This window comes from Calonectris borealis, chromosome 10 (genome assembly GCF_964195595.1).
Source record: "Calonectris borealis chromosome 10, bCalBor7.hap1.2, whole genome shotgun sequence".
In the NCBI taxonomy this organism is placed as follows: domain Eukaryota; kingdom Metazoa; phylum Chordata; class Aves; order Procellariiformes; family Procellariidae; genus Calonectris; species Calonectris borealis.
The window spans coordinates 25020263-25032618 of NC_134321.1; the positions used below are offsets into that span (position 1 = coordinate 25020263).

At 48.9% G+C, this 12356-nt stretch overlaps 1 protein-coding gene across 1 annotated transcript; it reads right to left on the bottom strand.

Moving 5' to 3' along the window:
- Positions 1 to 8754: 8754 nt before the first annotated feature.
- Positions 8755 to 11055, bottom strand: LOC142086018 (uncharacterized). Its single transcript, XM_075158476.1, has one exon. It carries the CDS (start codon positions 10294 to 10296, stop codon positions 8755 to 8757), a length of 1542 nt encoding a protein of 513 aa, XP_075014577.1. The 5' UTR covers positions 10297 to 11055.
- Positions 11056 to 12356: the final 1301 nt, after the last annotated feature.

Sequence of the window (12356 nt, forward strand, 5' to 3'; positions counted from 1 at the left end):
ATCAGTCGCCCCTATACAAAAAAGAAAATGCACAAGAAAATCAGCTCATCTAGTAAGGGATGAAGATGAACCAGGGCCATCACGAGAACAGGAGGAGGGGGAGGCAGAACCCGTAAATGAGATGGTGACCACCCGATCCCTATCTCTGGGTGAGCTGCGAGATATGCGAAAAGACTTCAGCCGTCGCCCAGGCGAGCACATTGTCACCTGGCTGCTCCGATGCTGGGATAACGGGGCCAGTAGCCTGGAATTAGAGGGTAGGGAAGCCAAGCAGCTGGGATCCCTTTCTAGGGAAGGGGGCATTGACAAAGCAATTGGACAAGGGGCACAAGTCCTCAGCCTCTGGAGGCGACTGCTGTCAGGCGTGAAGGAAAGGTATCCCTTCAAGGAAGATGTTATATGCCACCCAGGCAAGTGGACCACCATGGAGAGAGGTATCCAGTACCTGAGAGAATTAGCCGTGCTGGAAGTGATTTATGATGACCTGAACAACGAGCAGTTATCCAAAGACCCAGATGAGGTCAAATGCACCCGACCCATGTGGCGGAAGTTTGTACGGGGCACACCAGCGTCACATGCAAACTCATTGGCAGTAATGACCTGGAGAGATGGAGAGGAACAAACAGTGGATGAACTGGCTGGCCAACTCCGGCAATATGAAGAAGGTCTCTCTTCTTCCCTATGGGCCTGTGTCTCTGCTGTGGAGAAACTGTCTCAGGAGGTCCAGCAACTCAAAGAGGATATGTCCTACTCCCCACCTGAACGGGCCAGCGTCTCAGCCATTAGGAGCAAGCGTCCCTCTGCTCAAGAGAGGAGACATCGTGGGTACACACCCCGGGGCACCCTGTGGTTTTACCTGCGTGACCACGGAGAGGACATGAGGAAGTGGGATGGAAAACCTACCTCAGTCCTACAGGCACAGGTACATGAGTTGCAAGGGAAAACAACCACAAAAGGGGGTTCTTCCAGGAAAACTGCTGCTCCAGTCTCCAGTGAGTTCCCCAGACAGAGTAGAAGGGCTGATTCCACTTCCGACCTTTATAAAGGGACTTACAAGAAGTGGATAGTGAATACAATGACCAGGACTAGAGGGGTCCTGCCTCCAGCCAGGTGGAGGAAAGGGACAACTGGGTTTACTGGGCTGTGTGGATTCGATGGCCTGGCACATCAGACCCACAGGAGTATAAGGCTCTCGTAGACACTGGTGCACAGTGCACCCTGATGCCATCAGGATATAAAGGGGCAGAACCCATCTGTATTTCTGGAGTGACAGGGGGATCCCAAGAGTTAACTGTAGTGGAGGCCAAAGTGAGCCTGACCGGGAATGAGTGGCAGAAGCACCCCATTGTGACTGGCCAGAGGCTCCGTGCATCCTTGGCATAGACTATCTCAGGAGAGGGTATTTCAAGGACCCAAAAGGGTACCGGTGGGATTTTGGTATAGCTGCCCTGGAGACGGCGAGCAGGATAAACCCCCCATAATCCAAGAGGAAGCAGTTAACGACCTGCTACGCCACCTGGACGCTCACAAGTCTATGGGGCCAGATGGGATCCACCCGAGGGTACTGAGGGAGCTGGTGGAGGAGCTTGCCAAGCCACTCTCCATTTACCAGCAGTCCTGGTCAACAGGGGAGGTCCCGGACAACTGGAGGCTTGCCAATGTGACGCCCATCTACAAGAAGGACCAGAAGGAGGATCCGGGGAACTACAAGCTGGTCAGCCTGACCTCGGTGCCGGCGAAGATTATGGAGCAGTTCGTCTTGAGGGCGCTCACAAGCCATGTGCGGGACAACCAGGGGATCAGGCCCAGCCAGCACAGGTTCATGAAAGGCAGGTCCTGCTTGACCAACCTGATCTCCTTCTATGACCAGGTGACCCGCCTCGTGGATGAGGGAAAGGCTGTGGATGTGGTCTACCTGGACTTCAGTAAAGCCTTTGACACCGTCTCCCACAGCATTCTCCTAGAGAAGCTGGCGGCTCGCGGCCTAGACAGGTCCACTCTTCGCTGGGTAAAAAACTGGCTGGACGGCCGAGCCCAGAGAGTTGTGGTCAACGGAGTTAAATCCAGTTGGCGGCCGGTCACGAGCGGTGTTCCCCAGGGCTCAGTGCTGGGGCCGGTCCTGTTCAATGTCTTCATCAATGATCTGGACGAGGGGATCGAGTGCTCCCTCAGTCAGTTTGCAGACGACACCAAGTTGGGCGGGAGTGTTGATCTGCTGGAGGGTGGGAAGGCTCTGCAGAGGGACCTGGACAGGCTGGATCGATGGGCTGAGGCCAATGTATGAGGTTCAACAAGGCCAAGTGCCGGGTCCTGCACTTCGGCCACAACAACCCCATGCAACACCTGTGTCACTAATATACCAAGTTTAAAATTTTATACTCATCTTACAAACGTCAAAGTGCAACACAACCTACCTAGAGGAGAATCTTGTCACCGTTAAACAAGAGTGATGAAACATGTAGAATCATAGAATCATTAAGGTTGGAAAAGACCTCTAAGGTCATCGAGTCCAGCCGTCAACCTAACACCACCATGCCCACTAAACCATGTCCCCAAGCGCCTCATCTACACATCTTTTAAATACTTCCAGGGATGGTGACTCCACCACTTCCCTGGGCAGCCTGTTCCAAGGCCTGACCACTCTTTCAGTAAAGAAATTTCTCCTAATGTCCAAACTAAACCTCCCCTGGCGCAACTTCAGGCCATTTCCTCTCGTCCTATCGCTTCTTACTTGGGAGAAGAGACCAACCCCCACCTCTCTACAACCTCCTTTCAGGTAGTTGAAAGCGCGATGAGGTCTCCCCTCAGCCTCCTCTTCTCCACGCTAAACAACCCCAGTTCCCTCAGCCGCTCCCCATCAGACTTGTGCTCCAGGCCCTTCACCAGCTTCGTTGCCCTCCTCTGGACGCGCTCCAGCACCTCCATGTCCTTCTTGCAGTGAGGGGCCCAAAACTGAACACAGTATTCGAGGGGCGGCCTCACCAGTGCCGAGTACAGGGGCACGATCACCTCCCTGCTCCTGCTGGCCACACTATTTCTGATACAGGCCAGGATGCCGTTGGCCTTCTTGGCCACCTGGGCACACTGCTGGCTCATGTTCAGCCGCTGTCAGTCAGCACCCCCAGGTCCTTTTCCTCCGGGCACTTTCCAGCCACTCTTCCCAAGCCTGCAGCGTTGCCTGGGGTTGTTGTGGCCGAAGTGCAGGACGAGCAAACAGAAATTTCCAGGGACTTCAGGAATAGCGTGTCCCGATCCAATATCGGAGGAGGTTTCGATGTGATCCCAAGAGCGAGATTAAGACACAAACGAGGTCAAATGCCGTATGTCTTAAACAACTTTTATTACCAAAAGTAAAAGTTAGTAGCGATAGGATAGATTAGAATAAAGATAGAAATCAAGCAAGCATTCGGGATAGAATGCACTGCAAGAATAGTCACCACCATGGATCCGCGACGTCTCAGAGTCCAATTCTTTTAGTGCTTCGGCAGTGAGCGGTCGCTCCGGGGTCCGTGGTGGGCGATCTCTCTGGGGTCGGCGGTGGTCGATCGACACGGGGGTCGTCTTGTCAGTCCCCTTTATTCCTGTTCGGGGGCTGCAGTTTCCATGGCAACGGTACGTTGCCACATTCCTGGGCAACACGGAGTCTTGCTCAGAGCACATCCCCTGCAATCCGCAGGCCTCAGTGGCCTTGCAGCTGCTCTTATCTTTGAGGCAGATCTTTTGTAGTTCTTAGGTAAGCAGACAAATGTTTTATAGTTCAGTTTCTCCCACTTTGCAGCGGCTCTTCTTAGCTAAGCAATCCTTGAGACAAATGCCAGGACTCACTGACAAAGGTTTCAGTTCCTTACACCACCCCGTGGCTCAAGGATTGCTTCAGGACTTATGGTGGTTTTGAGAAAAGATAGTTACGTAGAAAAGGCCAGAAAAGAGCATTTCAGAGCATTTCATACAATCCGCACTACTGATGGCGTAGTTTGGCGCACAGCGCGAATTTGTTTGACATCGTCAGGTGAAACAGTAGTCACAAATTGCATATTGGTTACAACATGTTGAATTAACTGTATAAAACACGGAATAATACGTGGTAAAAACAACAACATGGTAAAACTACATAACAAATAAAATAAAACTCGCTTAACCCATGGGCCACCTGGGAGCCAGGAGAAGGGATCAGATTCCCAACCCTTCCAGGTTTGAACGGGAACATGGGCCAGTTTTCATATTCCTGCGGTAATTTGTTTAACAATTTTGCCGCTATCATCAATTTTTAAACAACAGTTGGACTCATTAAGTTTACCACAACCCCCCCTCCTTCGGCTAGCAGGTAATCGAGAACCATACGATGTTGGAATATTGCTGTTCTCATTTGGGTGGCCTGGTCTGCTAATAGATCCCGGGCATGGGCCGTCTCATTAGTAATAATCTCTAGAACGGCTTGCAACCGAATAATGCGATTTAGATTGTAGATAGGTTCTCGAGCACCGCTAATCCACTCCTTGGGATTCCAGGTGGCAGGTCCATAATGTTGTATGATACGTTGAGGGGTCCACTCGTCTTTACCCCAGGTGTGACCACTTCCGCCTGTTATAGAAGTATCAATGGACCGCCGATATCGATTGAGATCATCATATAACTTAACACCCAACCCGTCACCTCCATCCTCCGGGAGTAAAAAGAATAAGGGGCGAATTATCCCCACATAACACACCCCAGTCCAATTTTTGGGCAATCACTTGTACGCGTGACGTCCACAGATCCAGTAATGACCTTTCAGTGCCCAGCTACCATTTTCAAGCAGACCTATGGGGGTCCGTGGTAATTGGAAATATGTGGTATTACCTGCTCCGAGTGGATGGTTTAATAGTAGGGGTATGTTGTTGCCAGGTATCTTGTAAATGGAACAGGACCAAGCACCGGTGTCATCACTCCAAGAACAATTTTCAGCAGCACCGGTAATGATTTTTGTACGATTGATCGGAGACCAATAGGAAGGAGATATTTTCCGGTGCCCGGTCTCATTTACCCAGACCCATCTCAGCTCACAAGGTACAAAAGGTTCATTATTGTAGTTAAGCATTGTCTTACAGTCCTCAATGAAGCAATGGTTTCCATATGTATATGTCCGATTACATTTGCTATTTCCCACAAAAACACCACCCTCCTGTGTTTGATTTAGACAATATTCACCTCGGGCCGGGTATTGTACCATCCAAGGCTGGGTGTCCTTGTTCCAATAGGAATCATTTTTGGTCTCGCTGTAATTACTCACTAACCATTTAGGAGAAAGGGGGACGGAGGTCCATTGCCATCTTTCTAGACCAAATGGCCCTCCACATACCCAACAATTGGTAAGATTAAAGGTATCAGCTTGTTGACCTAAAACAATAAATTCATTTTGCCATGATGAGTCAGAAAGGAGGGAGCAGGAGCTTCCCCAGATACTAAAGACAGTGATAATGGTCAACCAAAACATCGTTTACAATGGTATATCAGACACCCTATAAATATTAACAAAGAAATCACCAACAAAACCACGCAGACAATCAGCAGCTTCAGGTATTCCTTCTGGCTGGCTTCGGAGTCTCTACCTGAAAGAGAAAGGAAAACAAACTTGGCCCATTTTAAGGAACCGGAGGCAGGTTATCCTTAGAAAGATGGAATAATCCACCTTGCATTAATCTTGCGTTCCTTCCCGTGAGCATCTTTTGCCTTCCAGGCATACTTGTTCATTGGAGTTTCCAGTACTAGGGGTACGGTTCCCACAGTGGGGAGTCCAACCAAAACTGATTGGCCTGGAAAATGCAACGGATTTTTAGGATGATCAGGGCCATATGAGGCTGGCATAATGGTTGGGGCCTTTGGACAGAACACAGTAATTTTCGGGCATCCGTTTATACCCCAACGACTATTGACACTAGTCACTGCATCCCATAGTTGTTCGGCCCATCCTGGCTTGTGCAGTTTAAGAAAGCGCTTCAACAAGCCATTCGTTCTTTCCACAACCCCGTCTGCCTGCGGCTAATATGGAGTGTGATGTACCCACGAAATTCCCTCCTGAGCTGCCCAGTCTTGGACTATTCTGGCAGTAAAGTGGGAACCATTATCCGATTGAATCGATTGCGGTTTGGGGAAGGTGCCAAACCACCCCTTCAGAGCTTTCACTGTGTTTTCCCCTGTTGCTCTAGCGGATTGGACTAGCCCCGACACTATCTCTACTCCAACCAACACATAATGCTTACCTTCTGATTTCCGGAAAGGGCCGATACGGTCCACCTGCCAGGTCTCCCACAGCCCTTTCCCCTCCCTCAGGTGCAGGGGGTCATCCTCCAGTGGGTGTCTTTCTAAGCGGGTACGACATTGTTCGCAAGCGGACACACAAGTCTTACATTCTTCCCTAGTAACTGGCCAGCCTCGGGCTTGGGCCTCGCAATAGAGGTCCGTGGCTCCTGAGTGTTTCCTTTTTACATGTAGCCACTCTAGCAACCGTTCCCAATCTTCTGCTATTTGGGTGTTCTGCAGGGGAGCCAGTTGGGCTAGTTCATCAGCTTTGCCATTCCGCTGGCTCGCAGGGGTACCATCTTGCTGGTGTGAAGCTACCCAGCCCACTGCGAATTTTCCTTGCCTAGCAATAGTCAGAATGTCTTGCCATTTCTCCTTCTGCCACACAGGTATCCTATTGACCTCCCACTCGTTCTGTTCCCAAGAACGGAAGCCATTCCGTGCAGCCTTTAAATACAGCATAAGAATCAGTATAAATACATACAGGAGAAACAGATTGGGCCTCATGTTGAAAAACACTCCACACTGCAATTAGTGCCCCTACTTGAGCACTACCTTCCCCTTCAGTAATTATTTGTTCATTGATGTCTACACGGAGTGCCACAGCTCGATATTTCCAGGTTTTTCCCTCCCGTTTGGAAGAAGCATCAGTAAACCAAACGTTCTGCAACTGCCCGGAAAATGGAGGAGCAACTTGTATTACAGGAGTGAGTTCGCTTGCTTCCCTATCTGGGCCCGTCTCCTCCTGAATGGTTAACATCTTTACGGCCCCCTCGGATACCGTGAAGATGTCGCAGTGATGTTCTATCTGGGCATACCATTTTCGCACAGAGGCTCTCTGGGCTACCCCGTCAGGGGGTGGAGTTCCTGCCAAAGCTGTTTTAATTACTTTAAATGGGCCTCTGAGCACTATTGGTTGTTGTCGGATAGTTCGTTCGGCCTCTCTCAAGGCTAAACTGACCACAAGCAAACCCTTTTCCCAAGCTGTATATCTTTTTTCAGCATCTTTAAAACTGCGAGAATAGAATCCAATAGGTCGAGTGGGTCCTTCAGGGCCCTTTTGCCACAAATGTATTGATAGCCCAGTTTTGGCAAATCCCCATTCGATATGGACTGGGTCTGTAGGGTGAACAGGACCCAGAGTTTGATGGGCCGTTGCTTCAAACACCAGCAACTGCAATGCCTCTTCATGAGGCTCAGTCCGTTCCCACTGGGCCCCTTTTCGCAACAAGTCATATAGGGGTCTTGCAATAATTGAAAAATCAGGAATGTGTTTTCTCCAAAACACAAGCAGCCCCAGCACATGCTGTAAGTCCTTTTTTGACTCTGGCATTTTAATCTGATCTAGCGAGGAGAGGGTGTCAGGTGGGATACATGTCATTCCTCCCTTCCACCAGATCCCTAAAAACTTTACTTCACTCAAGGGTGTTTGTGTTTTCTCAGGCGGAATCTTCAGTCCCAAATTTTCCAGGTGGGAAATTATATTATCTTGGGTTGTCTGAACCTTTCTACCTTATCCCCTCCCACAAGAATATCATCAATGTATTGGTGAATACTGACCCCCTTCTCTACCTGAACTCTTTCCAGCTCCTGTGCCAGCGCATGGTGGGCTAACGTGGGGGAGTGCCTATATCCCTGCGGGAGTCGGGTGAAAGTGAATTGCTGACCTTCCCAAGTAAAAGCAAAATGATCTTGGTCCTCAGGTTGTAGGGGGACCATAAAAAACATGTCCTTAACATCCACTGTCGCCATGATTGCGTGGGCTCGTTCCTGGATTGTAGCTATAAGCTCAGCAATATTCGGTACCGCAGCTGTCAACGGACCAGTGTTTGCATTAAGTCTGCGATAATCTACGGTCAGCCTCCACTTGCCATTGGGTTTTTGTACTGGCCACACCGGGGAATTAAAAGGGGAGTGGGCCGGAACCACGATGCCCCATTCTTTTAAATCCTCTATCACAGGCGTTCTTCCCTCTCTGGCCCCCAAGGGTATCGGGTAAGGCTTAACATTCGTAAGCTTTGAAGGGGGAAGTGGCGGTGCGGCTTGTAGCAGCCGAATGTCTATTGTGGGAGAGCCAAACGACCACTGCCTCCCTTTATTATCAGTCCAGGTTCTCCCTATCAGAACATCAAGTCCCAGCAGGTTGAGTGGGAATTCTCCCACAACCATGTCCACCGTGGTGGCAATATCTTCTCCTGGCAATCGTAGGTTGACTGTTGCTAACGCCTGTGGCTGACCATTGCCAAATGCATCTGCTACAAACAGCCTCTGTTTAGAAAATTTAACCCCACAGTTAGTAGCATCCTTTGTTTTGATAGCTGAAATTTGAGCTCCAGTATCTACTAAAAATGTGACCGGGATTTGTTTTGGCCCCACAAAGCTTGTAATTAGTAAGTCACCCCAGCCATTTGCAGTGAGCCATCTGATCTATAACCAACCTTCGCCTCCCCCGCTCACCATTGGAGGGCGAAGGATCTAGTTTTCGGTCGAATATCGGGGGACATTTGTTTCTGATAAGTCAATTAGAGAAGGTGCACTCAGAGTGGTATTTTTAGAACCCGTGTCTTTATCTGCCGATTTATCGGGCCATTCAGACACCAGTTTTTCTAACTTGTCAGTCGGCAATCCATCCATTAAGTCACGCGGGATCCCCTTTTGCCACCCCTTTGCCCACAGACTGCTGCGCTTATTTGGGATGTCCCTCCCTCCAGGTGGTTTAGAGAGGGGTGTTTTTCCATCACCCTCAGGGCGTGGAACCATTTTTACTCCAGTTCGCCTCAGGCCTCTAGAGTCTGTTTTAGTGGCCGGAAGGTTTACAGGGCCATACTTGCGCCCGTCATTGATCAGTTCTTGGGCGACCTCCCCCCAAGTCCACATCTTCCTATGCGGGGACCGGCAGTGCCGGTCGGGTGTAAGTCCTTCTACAGCAGCTGCAACTCTTTCGCCCTGAGGTATTGCTTGTATTTTCCCCTGTAACTGTATACCCATCGGCTTTAAGGAATCGGGGAGTCCCCTCATAAGGGGAGTCATTCGCTCAGGATCTACAGGCATCATCATCGGGGACTCCTGCCTAGGCTCCAACTTCCGATCATACATCATCTGCAAGCAAGCTGCCTTATGCACACTTTCCACCAACTGGTCAACAATCCCCGTGATTGCAAGGGGATCCCCCCTCTCCAAGGGGTTCAATCCCCCCGCCCAATAGGCTGCCCGCTGGGTTAAAGACCAAGGGGCGCGGTAATTCCCGGTAGTTATAAATACTCCCGGTCCCCAGTACCCCTCCGCCTCCTTTTCACTTAACAAAATCTGATTCCCCCCAGATAACGACACTCTCCACACATACTCCGTCTCCGACTCCCTAGGGGTTCGACCAAAATCCTTTCTTAACTTTGCCAACTCGGGGGCATTATAGGGGACCTCCTTGGTTGTAACTTGGGGGAACTGATCCTCCTCATCATCATAAATATACTCGGTCTTAACCAAGGGTCGCAGCGAGGGCGGTTCTGATTTCTCTACTTTTTCTCTCGCTGCCTGCAAGTCGTTAAAAGGATAACCAGTTTCCGATCTTGGGGGTATTTCCTCGTGGGCAGTGCCCAGAAGGAGTTGCTCCTTAAGAGCAATCTGCAGATATTTCACTTGGACTCTCTCTCCTTCAAGCTGTTCCTTTAATTCCACTACTTGCCCTTGAAGGGACCGAACGAGGTTTTGGAGGGATTCAATAATTAGGGATTCCTCAGTGCGACAACGTTCTCTCGCCTCTACAGCAGCGGCTAAACTGGCACCAAGAACAGCACAAACAATCGCTTTTCCTCTTCCAGATCTCACTCTCGCATCCTTTTGCAAAGCACTCGTCCGATCAACCACACTCTGCAAATTATACCAATTTCCCTGAGCCCAATCCATTCCGGGTACAGAGGGTCGTGCATTATGTTTCTCCAAAAACTCAAACAAAACTTCTCTCCCCGAAGGGACAGTTTTAGTATCACTCATCTTTATACCAAGCGGGGAAGCGGTCATCTCAGGAAGGCAGCGCACAAGTTTCGAACACAAACCCGCCCCCCTTCACCCTCCCGAGAGGTTTCACGTATTTGCAAAACAAAGCGGGGAGCGGTTGTCTCAGGAAGGCAGCACCTAAGTTTCAAACACAGCCCCGCACCCCTTACTTTCCTGAGAGGTCTCACGTAAAACAGTACGGCACTCTCGTCTCAAGGGATCCTGTCCGTGACGCCAATTTAAATGTCCCGATCCAATATCGGGGGAGGTTTCGATGTGATCCCAAGAGCGAGATTAAGACACAAACGAGGTCAAATGCCGTATGTCTTAAACAACTTTTATTATCAAAAGTAAAAGTTAGTAGTGATACTGTATGTCCTAAACAAATTCTATTATCAAAAGTAAAAGTTAGTAGCGATAGGATAGATTAGAATAAAGACAGAAATCAAGGAAGCATTCGGGATAGAGTTGGAAGAATAGTCACCACCGCAATGTCTGAGTCCAAGTCTTTCAGTGCTTCGGCAGTGAGCGGTCGCTCCGGGGTCCGTGGTGGGCGATCTCTCTGGGGTCGGCGGTGGTCGATCGACACGGGGGTCGTCTTGTCAGTCCCCTTTATTCCTGTTCGGGGGCTGCAGTTTCCATGGCAACGGTACGTTGCCACATTCCTGGGCAACACGGAGTCTTGCTCAGAGCACATCCCCTGCAATCCGCAGGCCTCAGTGGCCTTGCAGCTGCTCTTATCTTTGAGGCAGATCTTTTGTAGTTCTTAGGTAAGCAGACAAATGTTTTATAGTTCAGTTTCTCCCACTTTGCAGCGGCTCTTCTTAGCTAAGCAATCCTTGAGACAAATGCCAGGACTCACTGACAAAGGTTTCAGTTCCTTACATAGCGCTCCAGCTTTAATCCTTTCCTATTAAAAAAAAAAGTTAACTTTTTAGTCTACATTGTTTGACTTCACCTTTACTAAAATTTCATCACCAAAGTGAATTAAATTAATTTGAAGGAAAAATAAATGTGTTAAGCTAGCTGGTATCAGGTCCTTTCACAGAACTAACTCAGCAACGTACTCTGCTGAATGTAAACACTGTTCCCCAAATTCTCTGCCACGATGACCAGGCTAGTGGGATACTTCAAGTACCAAATACAAATATGTGCCGTGACAAGTGTCCTATACAAAAAAAGGCTTTACTTCACCAAGCTATTGTCCCTCTTCAGTTGATGCGTTCAAATGTGTACGGATTGACTTTTTAAGGTGAATTCATTTTTATATCAGTCTGTTATTAGATGGCTGGAGCTCTCTTCACTGTGCACTTAACAAGCGGGTTGAAAACAAGCATATATCGATATATATATACATGCAAGAATAGTCTATTCAGAAGGCAGATGTCAATGCTTCTCTTCTAATGGTCAAGGAATTGTCACAAAATACTAAAAGAGGACTTATTCCTCTTTTTGCATCATACACCTGTTGTGCATGTTCAAATTGACTTCTGCAGGCTTGCATAATTTGTGAGTAAGTGCATTGGTTGCTGTCCTCATATATAAAGTCTCTTTCCAGGAGAGGTGCTGCCACTTGTAATCTTCTGCAGAACTACCGCAATCCTCAGTTCAGCACAGGCATAGCAAACTCCCACCTTTTTGTGGAGCCACTGTTGCTTATGCTATATCTTTGAAATCTTAATCCAGTGGTTTGTGATCTGGACCAGAAGGAATACTCTGTATGACTCTGTTCAGCAAGTAGAAACAGCTGCTTTGGGCTTCTGGAACTGCAGCTGGCGTGATCTCCTGGTTTTTTATCTGGGCCTCAGCACTGTTTGAGCTCCTTCTCCATCAAAAAGTCCCAGTGCGGGCCTTTCTTGGCAGGTGGCTCTGCAGATTTTCTTGTTGAGAAGAGCTCTAGGGGTCGGTTTCAGGATATGACTTCTGTAAAAGCTTCTGTTTTCATCATTGGTAGTCCTTTCTCCTACAATTTGAAACTACTCTGAAGTCCAGAGGAAGCTCGCTGTTCGGGTCCCTAGGGGGGAAGAGCAAGAATTCGTTTCAGTGAAATGATTTCTCAGTTTTCTGAAGAAGCATTCTGTCAT

What these genes read in the sequence shown, in the direction of transcription:
- LOC142086018 (XM_075158476.1), bottom strand. Translation starts at nt 10,296, where the DNA reads ATGACCGCTTCCCCGCTTGGTATAAAGATGAGTGATACTAAAACTGTC.